We start from the raw sequence: 19,368 nt of genomic DNA, 5'->3' as shown, positions 1-19,368 counted from the left end.
AAAATATAAAGGATATTCAACAAAAATTCACTTTTCTAGAATTATGAAAGAGCAGTGGACCAACCGCTTTCAGAAAGCAGGGGGAATAATTGCTACCCTTAACTTATGTCAATACCAAGTTGATGGACTTTGTAATTTTCATGAAAAATGGATTTTTGTAGTATTTTCTTTATATTTTCTTGATATCGCAGTCCACTCATACGTCACAACCTCTAGTAGTCTCCTCATCCAGCGGTTCCAACACCAAAACGTTAAAAATTCATAACGAACTTTTGCATCGATTGTCCGATTTTCTTCAAACTTTCACTGATGTGTTCTACTAATGTTGCTGCTTTCACTCAATCCACATTGTTCTTTGGGTTTATCTTCCCTTTAATATTTAGGATAGATGTAGGCCCTAGATTTGTTCTGGATGGGGAGGGGAGGGGGTGGTCGGGTTTTTTATGACTGATTTCATTCTAGATTCGTGTAATGTATTTGTGGTTTTTTTTATGTATATGCCCTTGTAAGTAAGAAGGTGTTACATGATCCAAACTAATGTTTTCAAGGAATATAGGTTTGGTAGGGCCCTACATGTCAAAACTTTCTCGTGAAGAAATTGTTGGTAGGGTTGGTCTATAATCGAGTTATCTATGTTGAAGTGAGATTATTTGTGGTATAAATTGACAAATGGAGTTGTTTCTGTTTCGAATTGCCATTTGTAACTTTTTTTTTTCATGTTACACCCAGAATGAGTCGATTTATGAATGATTTGAATGAAATCAATGAATATCAAGGAAAAAAGTGTTGAGTTGGTTTATTTGCATTATGAGGATTTGTTTGAGTGTTTGTTGGTGTTTGTTTGTATTAAAATCAACTAACGATTGACAATTTTTTTGTGGCGTGTGGAAATTATTCGCTCATGCATAAAGCATGCCAAACCTATTCTGGGACAAAGAATAGTGGTATGGACGTTCTAGTTTGTAAGACTGATGGAAGAAAATGACTGCAGTAAAAAATGAACAAAGACAAATAACATTTGGGGAGGGTACCTCCCTCGTATGTATTTTCTCTCGGTCTCTCTCTCGCCTAGCCTGCCTCACCGCTGATATTGGTTAGCCTGCCTCACCGCTGATATTGGTTCACACACCCATACTATTTTTAGATCAACGCTGGTGTGAATTTTTTTAACACGTGCTCATACACTCTGAAGGCGTTTGTATTGCCACAGTAGCGCCGCTATATTCCACATACACACGTAAGCATACAGGCACACGTATACACACAGACAAACAAACCACTACCACTATGACCACCACACATACACAGTTTCTACATATTGTATTATTATACTCCAAACACACACACATACACACATTTACACACACACACAGACACACACACACACAACAAATCATACACATCACATATCATGCACCTCACAATACACACACACACACACACACACACACATACGTATAACTTACCAGTCATACCCATCCCACCAAAGCTTAACACGGGAGGAACCACCCTGAGCCCTAGCCCGGGGCGACAATCTGTGACGGGGCGACAATCCGTGTCGCAACAAATTTTTTGCCAACACGGATTGTCGCCTTCGAGGTCAAAAACTGGGAACTGCACAAGCGTCACGGATTGTCGCCAGGCGACAATCCGTGTAGGGGGCGACAATCCGTGCCGCCAGCCCCCGTCACGGATTGTCGCCCCGAGCAGGAGGCGACAATCCGTGTAGGGGCGACAATCCGTGTCGCAACATATATATACATATATATATATATATATTATTATTATTTTTTTTGCAAATAAAAAAATAAAGGTTCTCACCTTCAATATTCATCATAAAGACAAACCTCTGAATTTCCAATATGTAGGTTTCCCCGATTTACTCTGATGAATGAAAATATACACTCTAGATAATACAACAGTGTTATTGTAAAGTATGGCGGAATTTTACAGAGCAGAAGAATTTAAAAAGTAAAGCTTAAAAGATAGGTCTACTTCATTTCAATGAGGATAATAATTACCCCCACATTTCTGCATTTATGTATAATCTAGTATATCAAAATCGACATTTTCCCTTTTGCTCACATTATTTCTTACAAACATTGTACACCCTCAAAACTGTGCCCGTTAGGTAATTTACAAGTAAGTATAACTGTCATCTAGCCAACATTTAAGAAAAATATTCAACATGTGATAATATGGTGCAAAATAATATTTAATTTTCACTTTGATCTTTACTTACCAAGTGTAAAGCATTATGTCCTTGCATGTTTATAAGCATCATTAGTTGTGAGATGTTTCAATAAATGTCAAATGTCAAAGATAGTGAATATAAAATTTTGCATATTTTGACCTTTTTTTCTTTCTTGCATCGAGTTTCAGTAAAGTTCACAGAATGTAATTCATGCGAACGCCAGCTCAGAATAAGCCAGTTCAGCAACATCACTTTTGAAGTGAAACGAATATCTAGAAATATTCTACATATTTTAAACTAATTTTTCTTCTATTTCTCTTCAGATTACTTGGATATGCCCACAGAAAATCCTTCCAAACCAGTATTCCTGTTGTGACCTCATCTGTCAATCAATGATAATGTACTAAATAAATACAGTACGTTTAACCAAAGACATTGAAATGTACCTTCCCCTCAACTCAGCATAACTTGCATGTTCCATCGCCATGTTTTTTGTTAGTCACAGAAATATGCAAGTTATGCTGAGTCAAGGGGAAGGTGCATTGGCAATGTATTTTGTTGAACATATCAGTACTTCAGCAGTGATCAACAGATGAGGTCACAACAGGAATATTGGTTTAGAAGGATTTTTGTGGGGCGTATCCAAATAATCTGAAGAAAAATAGAAGAAAAATTAGTTAAAAATGTATGGGATATTTCTAGATACATTCATTTCACTGCAAAAGTGATGTTGAGGGTATCATAAATTTACACAAATCAACATTTGTATTTCAGAGAAACTTTAAAGCGGAATCTTGAGGACAAGCAGCTTTCTTTCCTTATATGGAAATTTATGGCTGAAAAATATATAATTTCACATACATGTATGCATACATTTGTTTTAATACATTGTAACTGGATGGTTTCCAGCAATGACACATTTTGAGGACACTAGCGTGCCTTTCACGCTCAACCACCATACAATATGACACTCCTGAAGAACTTCACCAGACAGTGATGTAAAGTAGGTGTACAAAGATGGTTGTTTATTGTCTCTATGACAAGATGAAGTTCACATATCTTCTTGTGCAGTATATTAAAGAGAGTGTATATCTCCCACTCAATGAGTGACTGATGAATAAATGAATGCTTGTGCTGAACGACTTCCAAAAAAAAAAAAAGAGAAGAAATTGCTTGACTTACATGTATTCTGAGGGAGCAGCACATGATGCTCTGGAAAATTTTGTCTCTACATGTACAACCTAGCAACAAAATAATGAATTGTAATACCATCTGTATGCTCCACCCTTTTAAATGTATGCAAATCATCATCCAGTGGTATCCTGTCAATAGCCAGTAACGTTGCTTTGGGTCATGGTCATGCATGTTCACAAGTGACCACCAGGCTGACGACTAGACCATACTCTATTTTGTCTTTTTGACTGTCCACTCCCACCTAACCTCACACCTGACATCACTGGGAACAGTGGAAATGCAGCAAAATGTGCAATCACTTAGTTATGTTCAATGTAAGCAATTTACTGGTATGTACTCGCATTTTATTGTTTCAGATGTACTAAAAGAGCAAGACAAATATGTTTAATAATGCATACTCTGTGAGGCACATTACTTACATTTAATTCAGATATGAACCAACTCTTTTCAATAACTTCCTTACAAAATATTATGGTGATATCAACCCAAATTGACATGGCATAACATGACAAAGCACATAAGTTTAGGGCAGTCACAAACTTCCAGAGTTGTTAAAATGTTCTTATTGTTTGAATTATTGACTTTTGCATAATTCAGCTGTTTTCTGGTAAACAATGGATTATTGTGAACATCACTATCACTGTCAGCACAATTATCAAGACAAAAATATATCTGTCCTCTTACTCAATACAATGTTCCCTTCAAAACTTGGAATGATAAAATTATGTTTATAGGGGATTTGCCCCCTATGAATATGAAAAAATCAATCCCTCATGCAAGGCTAAATTATGAGGTTTCGTTGTCTTTTATAGCCCGTTCATTTCTCAATTCCACCTTCGATGCCCCTACCTAGATTCTTTGTGTCCGCCAACAACACATGGACAGGTTGGTTATCACCCTGTGTGAAAGAAGTCCCAAGGGTAGATGTTTTTCCTTTCCACAGTCAACTACATGTGCCATTAACTCTTTATTTGCAATGGTATTAACCACCTGCATGCCACATTATTCTGAGACACCAACGTTGACATGCTTTGGGAAGATATTCTGTTTTTTGAATCCATATAACTTTTATAGATTCCTATTTAGCTGGATGTGTAGCAAGCAAAGTTGTAGAGAAAACGCCAAGCTTTGCTTTGGTGTAAATTGTATGACTAATCTGTTATTGCTTTTCTTTAAAATGCGATGAACTGCGTTATTGCAAAAAGGCATGACTTTTGCACACAAAATACTGGCAAAAACTTAGAATTTACACACAAATACAGTAGGGAACACGGCTTGCTAGTTAATCACCATATAAAATGCAAGCTAACTGTGAGAGGAATGAAATCGCGATAAACGCTTTCATTGTAGTGTGGCTTTTGGCGATTTATCGATTGGTTTGGGTGGGATTGTGCGTTTCAGGAGAATATGCGAAGTTGGCACGCCATCGACTGAGTCGGGCGTGCGAACGTAGCACATAAAGAGTTTAAAAAATGGGAAACATCAATCAGTTGTGATACATAAATAGAGCATGCTCTGGACTCTGGACTGGAATCTCAATGTTATACACTATTAGAGGGCACCCGAAAAGGGTGAGTCAGCAAAAGTAAAAATCTAGTGAGCTACATGTAAGCCTCAATTGCTACATACATGTACATCTTAATTTTACACACGTAGCAAGACAAACACACTACTGTATTGGAAAAGGTAAATGAGACAAAAATACATGCAATTCTGATAAAGAAAAAGAATGGATATTGTTAGGAAAAAAAACTAAAAAAAAAAAAAAAAAACTTTTTAAATCAAAGTTACACTTCTGGTGAGCATAATGCAAGTAGACATGCATTTAGGCCATGAATGCAGACACCCTTGTCTACATTTTGGGAACCTATTAAACATACCAGGTACACATATAATGAGTCAACACTAACAGGGCTACCCCGGATAAAGAAGACATTATTACAACCTCCGCCAACGGATGAGGTTACATTTTCATCAGTGTTGGTATGTTTGTCTGTGTTAAAAAAAAAAAAAAAAAAAAAAAAAACTCAGAAAGTTGTATTGAATGGATTTGAATGTCAATAACTTTTAGGAAAAGTTGATAAAGCCACAAGGAACACATGATTAAATTTTGGCAGTAATCCCAGAATTTTTATGGATTTTTGAAGGATTTCTTGATCTTTGAGAGATAGGGTCAATGGTATAGATAGGGTAGAGATAGGGTCAATGAACTTGGAGTTCGAGCTGCACATATTTGAGGTTTGCCTACACACTCTAAAATGCATGTCTGCTCGGGCGAGCCCCACACAGCTGGGAGCTGATGATGTAAACAAAAGGCTTCAATCTACATTGGGAAATTTGGCAATTTTCAGCATGCCTGTATAATAAGTGGAATCAGCCGCTTGGCAGAGGTCTATGAGTGCTTTTCTAGTCATTATTACTTTTATTACGAAAAGACAGGATTTTTGTCTATCATTGCTGGGACAGCATTCTAAGCAGGATCTGGTCTTTTGATTGTAGAACACAAAAACTACCAGCTGCAGAAGTTTGATTTCCTTTCATAGCAAACTGAATTATCAATTTCTTCCAACTGATTTCTACACAAAGGAACAGTGTTCAGTGTCCACATTGCTTTGACACTTCAGTAGCACATCAGAGGCTCACTCTCAAGATAAATGGAAAATGTTACCAAAACCATTCGACCACGGTATTAGAGAAGACAAAACAGTTTCTGAAGAGTAGAAACATTTTGCAGAAGGTAAAATTCCACCCTTGGTGAGCTTGTCACAGGAGACAGCAGCATTCCAGCCATTGTGCGCTTGCCGTGGAAGAGAACATTGTGCCGCTGAACAACTTCTGCAGAGGAAACGACAGATTTGACGTGCAGCTTTTGAGAGAATAGCGACGTTTCCGCGGTACATCTCCAGCAGATGATACTTCTTTGCACATCATCTTGAAGTCGTTCGGCTTGGTGTGATGGCCACACATCGTTCAGGAGCTGAAAGTTCGCTCAAAAACGAATCAGGATTCAGTGGCCAGCAGCCTTGGAGTGCAGCCGTTTCACAAACGTTACCTCAGCACGGTTCCTGATGCCATATCTAGTGAGAGAATTGAAACCATTGAAGAGAAATACAACTTCTACAGTACTAGTTATAGCTCATTTCATAATGCAATGTCTGAAAATGTACAAGGGAGAAAAATGTTTTTAATAATTCTCTTCTGCATATGTGTTCAAGGGAATGCATGTTCAAAGTATCCAGTAATTGCAACTGAGTAAAAGCCCCCTTACACCTGAGCGAATGTAGGGGGACGAAGGGGTCGAATGGGAAAAACGCACAAAATGTGCGCGAATTCAACAATTTCAAATAAAATTGCCTTCAAATCATCCAATTATAAACTAAAGTCAAATATGATTAACAAACAGTAAGCGAAGGATAAATATGACATGCGAAGGATAACGATTTTTCGGTTCATTTCTTTGAGTAAATTGCGGCCGAAGGCGAGCGAAGGGTTGATATAACCTGATAAGAAGAATGAACAATGAGCAATGGTTTGATCTGGCGTGCGATTGGAAAGGAAGACGAAAGAATAGATCGGGCGTTCTCGTATGTGTGTGCGCGCTCCTCGGGGAGTATAAAAGCGACCAGTTCCGTCCAGATTTCAGTGCGGCCAGAGAAATCATCCACGCAACATGAAAGGAAGAGGCAAAGGCAGAGGGAACGCACGAAAGACTGCATCAAGCGGGAAGAAATCCACAACCTCGGAATGCTCACAACCACAGTCTGAAATGCCACCTCCTCCTGACAGTCCCGCAGAGGCACAATCACAGTCTGCCAGTCCACAGTCACGGTCTCCTACACCCGCACAGTCTCCAACGCCACCTCTACGCCAACATCAAGAGGATGCTGCCAGCGATGATGATGAGGATGGAGATGCTACTCCACAACCAGGCACCAGCACAAGGTAATATTACAATTCGGTTAACAATTATTGGAAACTTGTGATGTATTTATTACAATAATTTATTTTAATAATATTATATTATAATAATAAGTGTTTCTCTTCATGTTTTTTACAGTCAGACAATGTGTGGTGGCGAGAAGAAAACCGGTGATGGTGGGCCCAAGTCTGGTGGCAGAAAGAGGAAGGATGGCAGCGAGTGGTCCAACTATCGCAAGGACATACCACATGCTGGAAATGAGGACGAGATGGTGGAGTTCTTTAAGGACCATCGGTCACTGTGGGACATTCGGCACAAGGATTATGGGAACCGGGACGCCCACCAGTCCTTGTTACAGCAACTGTCCCAGTCTGTCCGGGTCTCAGGTAAATATCTCATACTAGTCACAACAATTAAGGATCATCTTTAATTTATGAAAAGTTGATAAAATGTTGAGCTGCCAATTCCAGGCAAAACAAAATGAGCACTAAATCTCTGAATATGTTTATAAAACATTGATTTTACACACTGTGTATGATTTTAATAGTTTGCATCCCATTCAACATGTTCATGGATGTTTAAAAATCCTCATTTTTATGGATGTTTGACCCCATGTGTCTGATAGAAGGTTGTGTAAAGTAAACGATAAGATGCATTTGACACAACAGACTTTGTTGAACAGTTATCACTAGGTGTTTAATGAAATATGGTTACACATTCCCAGCAATAACCTAAGGAGACACAGTAGCATGAAGTTACAGAACAGAACTACCTTGTGATCCTAAACTTTTTGTGAGTAGTATATTTCAATGCAACACTGAATAATCTATATGATACAAATATAATATCAATATAATATTTTTTATATTCCAGTGACTGACATCGAGGGATGGTGGAAGGGGATGAGGGATACCTTCACCAGGCTGGCAAAGACCAAGTCTGGTGATGCTCTGGAGGATCTCCCCTATAAGTAAAACTGGGTCCTCACCAAGTTTGCATACCTGCGGGAGAGGCCCACCACCAACAAGGATCCTGTGAAAAGTGTAAGTATTATTTAAAAAAAAAGTATACATGAATTATTTTTTTAATGAATAATCCTTTATAAATATTTTGTCACATTTCATGTATTTATGTTTCCTTTGTTATTATGTCTTTTCAGATGAAGGAGACCATAGATGACAATGATGGGATCTGGCCACTGCAGAGAGAGAGGCTGCAAAGCAGGGAAAGGCCAAGGCCAAGATGCAGGACAAGTGAGTGGCTGGTCACAGAGAGCAGCTCAGCATTCACCAATTTTTTCGTCAGGTCATTCGCTCGCATTCGTATCACTTCACAATCCATAGTTTGTCCATGGAGCTACCAAAAAGATGGAGTAACAACGGTTGGGGTCCTTTTGAAGTGATGCTCGAAGCCGACTCATAAAAAGTAATCCTCGCTAAGCCCCCGTGAGCGAGAGCGATGACAGATGAGACAGTGCGTACGCACAATGACGTCATCCGCAGCGCGTTCGCAAACTGGTTCTTACCATGGAGCTACCTAGCTCCATGGTTCCACCATGGAACGTCAATGCATGGGACTACACAAGCTGCAACTGCCCCGTCGACTTCGAGCATATTCGATTTAACATGATTCTGAATTAATTATAGCCACAAATAGTGAATCTGCAGTGTAACAAATTGTTTAACATGTCATACCGTCGTTTAGTATGTAAATCACGATATGATACGACCGGCATGTAAACAAACACTGCACTCTCGACACGATCAATAATGGCCGTCACGCTGTCCCGAACAAACACAAAGACAAATAACAGCTGGCTTCACAACGGTATAGATAAAATGTACACAATTGTACGCAGTCAACACTTACGTAAGATTGTAGTTTCAAATGTCAGCTTTACGGACAGATATTGAAATATGTGGAGAAATGTGAGGGATTTTTATTAAGAATTTCATTCTTAGGGTATGTACTCGCCACAGTCACAAAGCATGACGACAATACACTGTACAGTACCTTCGCTGTTCATGGGCCAATTCAGTTCGTTCGAAGTGCACTGCACTCGGTATCTCCTCTGTTTTGCCTGTGGATATTATGCGCATGCGCGTGGTCTTCAGCAAAGTTTTGCGCAGCCATATGTTGTTGCAAGTCGAGTTTTCGACTCGATACAGCACTATATTGTATGTGCAATGTCGGTGAGTATGACGTCATTTTTGCGGCTCGGAGCATCGTTTGCCAAAGTATCCCCTGCGGGACGAGTTAAGCCGTCCCAGCGAGTGCGGTGCTTTGAAGTCTGTCAGAACTGACCGCTCGTAGTTGGGTTACGTAATATTGGTGGCCTTCGTTGTTACTCCATCTTTTTGGTAGCTCCATGGTTTGTCATAGTATCTCTTAGACTTGCCTTCATGTATGCATCGCTATTCAAATTTAGTAAAAGTCAATCTTGGTTTCCCTTCGCATAGAAGATGACAAGCGAAAATACGTTTGGCATAGTATCTTCGTTTCTATGCGCAAGTCATATTTAGTCATCGTGTTGCTTTGTTTAGGGTTCTTTCGAGATCGGTCCACCTTGGTAAAAGCGTGATGAGGGACTATGCGTGACAATAGCACACGAACAATAAACGAACGATTACCGCAGACTAAATAAGAGATGCAAATTCAAGCAAATGACAGACGATTTTTCAATTCGTTGGGAAATGTTAAACATGTTCAAAAATCCCGTGCGAATTTGAATAATCGCAACTGTTAGTTCAGAAGGTGTACGAACCCAAACACGAAGGGTAAATATGATTTACTATCAATTACCATTGAAAACGATTTTTCAAAAAATGCCTTTCGCCAGCCATTGCAAGTCATATTTCAGGCAATTCACTCAGGTGTGAGGGGGCCTTAAGCACAGATCACCCCCCCCCCCCAAAAAAAAGAAGAAGATATATGATGTTAAATCAAAATCAGCAGCCTCAAAATTAGTTGTAATTTCAAAACCATGCCTACCTACGGTACAGGAGCGACAGCATCACTTTGGCTTTTTTACCAGACCATGGATTGTTGTGTTTCTTTTACTTTTGGCAGTTTACATTTATTCTTGGGGCCACCAAAATTTAAGATTTAAAGATCAGGGGTCCTAGCTTGCCATCAGAGCGGAAAAAAAAAGCCCTGATGTATGTATATTAGAGTCAGAAGAAATTAAACAAAAGATGTTATTTAGTTTGTTACTGCTTCATCCCACATTAAAAACATTCTCATGAGGTGGGTGTACAAGTGTCAAGACATTCTAACTTGGTGCTTTCTGCATTTGCAGTGCAATGTACTCACTAGTTTTGATTCAACAGTGATCATAATATCAGGATCATATGCTGTCATTTCACACAGCCAGCGATCATAAGTTGGTAGAGCTGCCAGGATGCCATCTAGGAAACTTACTCTTTAAGCTTTTTCCGGTCCTCCGTCAGCTTCTCACTGTCAAACGCCAGATAGAATGCCCTCCAGACATATCTCCTGTGAAGGGACCATAATCCATAAAGACAGATTAAAAATTCATATTTACACATTAATACGTACTCGAGGGAAGGTCACTGGAGATATACCAGGGTAATACCTCTTTTTTAATATTGTACTTTCTTATTGTTGTCATCTGGACCAGCTGTACGATGATCCTGCACTGCAGGGTGACATTTGAGAAGTCTTCAAGCCTTGCCCCACCAAGCAAGGTGACGGTAATGGTCCTGTTTTGGGTTGTTGTTGTTTTTTTCCTATGGTGCGCCAAAAAGAACTATGTCTGGTTTGGTTACAATATCACTTCCCTGCTAATAATTCTGTTGCACAAGAAATCTTCAACTGGTGATTTTGTTGCTCTTGATTTTGACATAAGAATAAAATTTTAGGTGATCTTGTACCGAATTTCTGATCTTTTTAACAGAACCAGACATGGTTCTTTTCAGAGCACTATAGCACAAACCTTGACCATTGCCGTTACCATGCGCAGCGTGCAGAGGCATTTACTTATCAGACTTACTTCAAACTGCCCCCTTTTCATTCTTCCCATCTTCTTCCAATTGTACCATCATGGAACTTTGCTACACATCTTTCTAAAAGAGCAAATTTTTAATGTAACTATTACATATTCAATAACATCTTTTTCAGCCTCAAAATGGACAAAAAAAGGGGAAAAAAGCACAAAAATCAATATTCAACTCTGTATCCAGCCCAACTCTCTTCAATAGGCACGTGACATCAAAATACTTAAGGATTGCGGGTCAGGTGACTTAAAACTGTAAAAGTGGAAGTTTTTGCGGTGTTTAAATTTTCGCGCATTTTGCGCAACCAGAAACTAGTGCGAAAATAAAAGCACACCAAAATTTTTGCTTGCCATATGTTCCCGTACTTACTTTCTTGATTTCGTGGAATTACAAACACGCAAAACTCTTCTAACCGAGCCGAGTGCAAAAAATTAGTCATGCAAAAATATCCACTTTTACAGTAGTACTTTTTTTGCATATGATTATGTTCATCTAACTTGCAACATATCATCACAGCATTCCACTGTAAATGATGACCAAACAACTGCAGGTGATTACTGTAGCTTGTTACTATCGGTAATGCAATCACTTTAGCCTAAAACATGGCTCAACAAATAGCAGTAGTCTAATGGCACATGAAATTTCTATTCACTTATCTTATGATGGCCGGATTGGGCAGCTCAAATTCAGTTTGGATGATTTTTAAAAATATTTTCTTTTATTTTGGGACAATGCAGTTTTTCTTCTTTAGGCCATCAAAATTTCTGTGGCCAGAACATGCCACCACTGAAAAATGGTAGTGTCCAGTCCTGCCTAAAAGCAAAATTGTGAGTCATTGTCGAGATGAAGCCTATTGTGCCATTTCAGAAAAATGTTTTTATAAAATATTGTAGATTGAAATGACTCATGTTGCTATGGTAACGACAAGGAAGCAATCAGAAAGTACATGAAAGTCTGTAGTTGAATTGAAGCCCCTTTGTGAATTGAACAGTGAGGTCTGCAATGCTTGGAGGCTGCTTGAATGGCAGCTACATGTACTATGGGAGGCAGAAAGCACCTGACCAATCAGTATAGATAATTTCTATTATCACTATAATTGCAATGGCAATAACTGTAACAAATAATATCTGCAAGTCTTATCATGGAATGTGGCCCAGTGGGGGCTGTTTCATAAAGATGACTGCCATTATCATTGAATAGAATGTTGGCAAATGCTAGCTGCTTTGCCATCTCCCTGTTGGTCTGCTACAGGACTATGTGCAACAGGATGTGCAAGGGATTGTCCCTCCCCACAACTGCAGGCTGAAATTTGAACCAGGAATAAGAGTTTGGGTTACACCTATGTCTTCATAACTCCTGGATTGCCTTTTAGTACAACTGCTTACCGGTAAATGTGATGAATCGGAAATGAATCTTTGACTGAGAATGAAGAATGTTTTGTTTTGTTTTGTTTTTTGTTTTGTTTTTTTTTTTCATTTTTGCTCACGAAATGAAAATGGCAACACAGCTAATGCTAGCTGACAGTATTGTAAGTTTCCAGGATACTGCAGTCTCCATGGCAACAAGTGATGCTAGACCCCTGACTTGTGAAATGGGCTCAAGATGTGGGTAGGATCGTTACGACTCACCAGCTGAGCTTTTTTTTCGTCCCGTCACGATCTTGCTGGAGTTCAATATATCGCCTGATGGCATTCTTCAAGTCTCTGACCGTCGCAGTCTGCATCACAACGATGGCTGGTGTGGACAAAATGAAATAAAAACAAAATGGAATCAAAAACACAAGGAAGAAGGGCTAACAAATGTGTTCTAATAAGGCTGCAGGTCCTAATCTTCTGATAGCGAATCATCAATTGCGGTCTCAAGCAAAAATATAATGCCAAAAGACCTGTTCACTAATTCAAATCTTACGCATGCCTTTCTGACAACAATTATTTTTTACAAGGTTCCTCAAAGCTTTAATATCCAGGGTTTGCCTAACATAATACATAGCAACAACTAATGTGTGCAAACTAGATTCCAAATTATAAAGTGTTTTTGAGATGCAGGTTTACAGAGCAGCTCGTTACAAATTCAGGATGGCAGAAACATCCATTAAATTTGAAAATCTTAGTAAACACGTCTACAACACAGTCTGTATCAGGGGCAGATCCAGAAATTCTGTAAAGGGAAGGCGCCTTTGCAAAATTAAAGAGGGGGCGCACGCTCCCCCACCCCCATTTTTTTCTTTTCATTTCTTTCACTTTAATCAAAAATAAAGAGGGGGGTGCGCATCCGGTGAGCCCCCCTCTGGATCCACCACTGTGTATCATCAAGACAGATGACCCATTGTGTATGAGAGGAACAGAGTCTTTACCAGGTATGGGTTACTGGTAATAGTTCGCCAACTTCACTGACTGGTCTAATACCGATACTCTAATTGAATTCCCTTTACACCTCCAAAGTTGGGTGGTGATGTGGCTGAGTTAGTAGCATGTCTGCCTTGCAATCAAAATTATAATGGTTTTGATTTGATTCTAGGTGGAGCAATGTTTGGGGATTGTGCCTCCAAGTTTCTCAGGGCTTCTCAACCCTTTATCTTTTTTTCAATTAAAAAAAAAAAAAAAAAAAATCATAATTTTTGCAGTTGCTAAACCACTGGCAAATACTCCAGTACGAATGTACCATTATCAACAATGTTGTGGCTAATTCTGCAGTGGTGATGGAGTACAGGTATGCAATGGACAGGAAAAAAGTTGAATAAAACCCATTTATAAAGAGCATTTTGACTATTTGAATTGTTGTTGCATCTACACCGTAAATACATGTAGGCTCCTTAAACCATGAAATATGACTGGCTTGTGAAGTATTCATTTGCAGCGTAGGTTAAATCTAAACATGACACATGGTTTGGTTCTCCACTTCTTCTTTTTTCTTTTTGTCACTGTTCTTCTCCATCCTCTTTATATTGCACAATGTGCCTGGTTGATGCCTTTTGTGATTATCGGTCCAGTCACCTGAAGAATCTGGGCAGTCTGCATCATTTGACCAGTTTCTGGTGTGTTTATAGCACAAGGATGTGAATAGACCACCCATTCACGAGATTAGCACCAAGTCCTTTGCGATGAATGAAAGAATTGGGATCTTTTAAAATGTATATATGCATGTATGCACCAGTTGTAGCTTCAACAGACATGTGACACAGGTCCTTCATTTTATGTCCTGAGGGATGAAGCGTTTTTGCCCCTGAGCCACATCACCACCTTGCTTCTTGTCAGTGAAATGTGATATAATTCTGCTTTTGGTTTCAATTCCATAGCAACGAAAAATTACTCATGTTAAAACTATTAAAACAGAGGTACTAGTACATCTTTAATACAGCAGGTTGCCAGAATTTTCACAATTAACCAATAAGTACAAAGTACAGACAAACTTCCTTTTCACAAAAGCTATGGAAATTTGGATAACATTGGAGGTGGGTTTTTTTTTTTTTTCCCGGAGTGTACCATCTCAAATCCAGAACTTTACATTTGCTAAAAGTATCAACACTTGCAACAAGGTTTGACCTCCCGTGCCAAGGTTCGACCACGAGCAAAAGCATCATAGCTAGTTTCTATGTGTAGCAGGTGGTCAAGTTTTGAATGGCATTGTGGTCGAAATACCTCGAATTATGGGCAGGTTGTGTTAATACTGTTACATCACCATGCTGGAAGTTTTCCAAAGCAACTCGCCCAAACTTTTCACTCACGCATGATCTTCTCATCCGCTCGTCGCACGTTGACCGTCATGGCCTGACCGTGCTCCAGGGCAATCTGGAGATTGACCTCCTCCGCGCGGACGTCGCGCGGCAAGTTGTCGAGAAGGGCGTCTTCGTCCAGGAGATCCTGGAGTTCCCTTCTGAAGATGCTCATGGCCTCGACGTGGGGCAGGGAGTCGTGATCGTCTGGTGGAGGCTGGGGCGAGGCAGATGACTGGGGTGGTAAAGGGGGCTGGTGATGATGGGAGGAAGGTCCCAGCGACGTCGATGACAATGGGACCACTTCCATCTTGCTGGATTCGTCCAGGATCCAACTGAACTTCAGCCGAGCCGAGGTGGACACTGACAGAGAAGAGTGCAGATCAAGAAACCAGGTTATTTCATGACCACACACATCAATGCACATGGTTTGCCTTTAAACTAACTATACACAGCCCAGTCGCTGTACATGGTACGTCGCGACATAGCGTAACAGTGTCTGGTCGGGCTACCTTTAAACATGATAGCGGGGGGGGGGGGGGGGGGGTACATTTAATGGAACTCTACTGACAATAACGACATGACTGAGCATGCCGAGTAGTACTAGTAGTACTGTGACAGTCCCTGCCTTGGTTTTAACACTGATTGATTAAATATTTATCATTTCTACCGATCGCGATCATACCAGGGATTTGACCGAAAGATCGGTCTGTATCTGGTCGAACGTCGTCGGGGATATGTTCCGCGGAGACTGCGTCTTTGGAGGAGAGCGATAACGTCATAAAATAAAAGACTCCTCCTCCGGCCAGACCAAGACGGATCTTTCTGAAATTCTGTCTAACCAGGCCGGGATCGTCCATATAAAACATGATAAACAAAAGTTCAAACTGGCTCCAAAATTTGTCTGCAAAGGACTTTATACTTACGCTGAGAGCAGGTTGCTACAAATCAGTCATGACAAAATGAACAAATTGCATTCATGCCAAATTAGCTGACATACAATTGCCAATTGGATTGCTGTGGCCTAGTTGACCGAAAGATCGGTCTGTATCTGTCCGTCGGGGAATGTTCCGCGGAGACTGCGTCTGGCTTCACGGATCCCCTCCGTATACAGAGGACAGCGTTAATGGCAAAATATAAAAAGAGTCTTCCGGACAGACGGATCTTTCTGTCTAGCTGTGGCCTAGCTGTAGAACCAAACGGAGGAGCCGCCATGGATAGAAATGGTATCACGTTGTTTTGTTATTTGCGCGCTCTAGTCTACACGGCACCGTCTTCTTTCGAATTAGACTTAATTTCAGATACCTAAAATATTTTATAATCAATGTAAGTTTATTTTGACAGTTTTGACCTCACTTTAAAGCAAATAATATTAAAAAAGATTGATTATTTTTGTTTTAATAAAGTAAATTAGTAATAAAATTGTTCGGAAAGTGTTTCAGTCTGGATCTTTTAATTAATGAAAATTTGAGATACTAGTAAAAGACTACTATCCCGGAAGTGAATACTCAGTATGATTTCCACGGCATAGCTCGGTGTAATTTCCTTTGACATAGAGGCGGCGCGCCACAGGACTTCCGTGCATACAGCCTACGTACACATACGTTGTGTGTGTTTTTGTGTATGTGTGTGAACTGGAGACCTCGAGCGGGGGTTTGTTTTCATCCTTTATTTCGACCGGCGCGACCGCAGCAATCGAGGATTCGCTTCTTGTCAAATACTGTTTTTGAGGGTGCATAATTGTCCTCGCAAGCCTGACGTCGCCTGACAATAAAAGAGCAATCGAACCGCAGATCTGAACTTGCTTCGTTTCCAGATGGTAAGCAAACATGGCAATAAATGTCACCGTCCGTGTTTCATTTGTGATGTAGATCTAACCACTGTGAGTGTTATTGTTAGTGCATCATTCATGCCATCATTAGCTGGGATGCGGATACCAGTACCAGTATCCATGTTCCGCCAGAACTCAGAGCTCAGTCAACTCCTAACAATGTTACACTCCTACCTCGGGCTCAGCTTGTCCGTACCGTATGGATAATGTGTTATGTAGGGACTCATCTGACTTGGAGACACCCATACATTAATATAGATTCTAGGCTTATACTCTGTAACGTATAGGTAGGTCTCTCAACGCTTAGATCTAGCTAGTTCATACTTCTCGATCTGATGACTGAGGCCTATTTTTAGCCTATATTCAAAGGCACCACCATATTCAAACCCATACGCAAGTAAAATTGTTATTGTATCATACTAAGGGTTCTATTGCCTTCTAATTAACACTATAACTTATATAGCCCGACCAGACACTGTTACGCTATGCGAAAACAGCGTCTGACGCGCACGGCATGCAGCCTCGAAGTGAGGAACCTCAACACAACTACAAAACTTAGGAACATGTATACTTTTCTCCTTTAAACAAAATACTTTACTCACGTTAAATGCATGTTTCTGTACAGAAGAATAGTTCGCCACACTGGGTCCATGGAGACCACTTGCGATAAGTCCGTGGAACAAATAAATGACACTTTCTAGCGCAATTCCTGACCGTCGGGCTTCGTCGTTGCAGGATTCAAAATGGCGCCTTGACTTATGCGCATGCGTGACCGGATGTGCTCCAGAGCGAGCGCGTGTGCGTTGAAAGTATCGAACAAACCAGTACAGCTTATAGCTGTATACTAGTAACCGTGCGTACGCTGCTTGAAAGGGCATTCACATCACGTGACCACCCGATATCTAAGCTTGGCCTGGCGTGAAAGATTGTGTACGGTGTGGACATGCTGGATATGATGATCAATTTCGGTAAGTTTCATTACGTACATTTGAATATATATAGCATCAGATGTAGAGTAAATATTGAAGAGTATACTCGATGAGTTTGAGGTGACAAAAATGATCGTAAGTATCAAAAGTCAAAGCTATCGTGATACGATTACGTCGCTCTCCTAGTGATTGGTGGTCGCGCGCGTACAGCCCTGTCGCGACGTACCATGTACAGCGACTGGGCTGTGTATAGTTATAACTTATAGAGAGCTCTGTTGTCAACAAGGTCAACAGTGCATTCATCCTCGACCATTTGCAATGATTTGAGGACAGCACTTTACCGGAAGAAGAAGAAGAACTCGGATTAGGATCTAATGGTTAGATCAATTAACATAGTCGGACTCGTAGATCTAACGTCACAACGATAGGCCTACACTGACGGGGTACAGACTGTAGATGTAGAAACTGGGTCTACCAGGTTCCATGTAAGTTCAGTACAGTAGACCCATGTTTAACTCAACTGGTGTAAGATCTATGTGACACCAGGCAGGCCTCACTGACTGGTATGGTACTGGTCTACTCAAGTAGCCCGACCAGACATTGTCTCAAAAGGCTGCCTCTTCAAAAAGCTATCACCTTTGCCAGTGTTTGCTGATGTAGCCAATGCCCGTGAAATAGGCCTGCCCTTGTTTCGCTGCTGACCTGCACCTGCCAAACATGTGTGCTAAGACTAAGAAGAGCATGAGAGGTGATTCAAAATTTGCCCACTGTGGTCATACAGTAGATGTAGATCTACTACTAGAGTCTATGTATACATGTAGTACTATAGCAAGCTGGAAAATTGTATTGACGTTGAACACATCGGGATTAATGTGGCGAGGTCTTTTTGAGGGAAGTAACAACTAACATCAGTAGCAACATAAATTAGACAACAATGAGGTTACATTCTCACTCTTTGTCTCTGTATGTTGTTTTGATGTCAGTATTAACGCTGTCTCCATTTCAACTAGCACTGTTCCAGTGGTTGCGCAGACTTACTTGAGCCCAAATATTGCTCTCATCACCGCTACAAAAGCAATCACCTTCGCTGATGTAGCCAATACCCTGTTGTTTCACTGCCGACAAAACATGCCTGCTAAGAGCTGGTTCAAGAGAGGCAAATGTTGACTAAGAGGATGCAGAAGTTCTTGCTGCACCCATCGAGGCTGAAGAACGTAGCAGATGAAACAGAAACAGAATACATGTATCAAAAAGGAAAAGGCAACTGGGAAGGGGAAGAGAAAACCTTGAAGTACATGTAGATACTAGATACCGGTACACAAGAATGCCAAGAAATATACAGTTGTAGTCTATAACAATAATTAATCGTAACAAAACAAGAAGAGGACATGATCTAGTTTTTTGCAAACAATGTGAAATCAATCTTTATAGTATACACAGAAGAAAGACAAGGTATGAGAGCAAGGATATCAAAAACAAGGTAGAATCTATTTGAAATCAGTCAAAGAAATTTGTCAAATCCATTTTATGAAACAAAGACTTGTTACGATTTCATTTTTACCAGATTGGGCTG

At 40.2% G+C, this 19,368-nt stretch overlaps 1 protein-coding gene across 1 annotated transcript; it reads right to left on the bottom strand.

The window, feature by feature from the left end:
• Positions 1 to 6,395: 6,395 nt before the first annotated feature.
• LOC140240247 (U11/U12 small nuclear ribonucleoprotein 25 kDa protein-like) lies at positions 6,396 to 16,988 on the bottom strand. The gene is made up of 5 exons (XM_072320035.1): positions 16,973 to 16,988; positions 15,048 to 15,398; positions 12,952 to 13,057; positions 10,728 to 10,802; positions 6,396 to 6,465 (listed from the first exon to the last, which is right to left on the bottom strand). The coding sequence occupies exons 1-5, from the start codon at positions 16,986 to 16,988 to the stop codon at positions 6,396 to 6,398; spliced, it is 618 nt and encodes a 205-aa protein (XP_072176136.1).
• Between the last annotated feature and the right edge of the window lie 2,380 nt (positions 16,989 to 19,368).

The sequence above is a fragment of the Diadema setosum genome, chromosome 16, assembly GCF_964275005.1.
Source record: "Diadema setosum chromosome 16, eeDiaSeto1, whole genome shotgun sequence".
Taxonomy (NCBI): Eukaryota; Metazoa; Echinodermata; class Echinoidea; order Diadematoida; family Diadematidae; genus Diadema; species Diadema setosum.
Note: the sequence above shows the minus strand (reverse complement) of the source record. Positions and strands in the feature narration are given on the sequence as shown.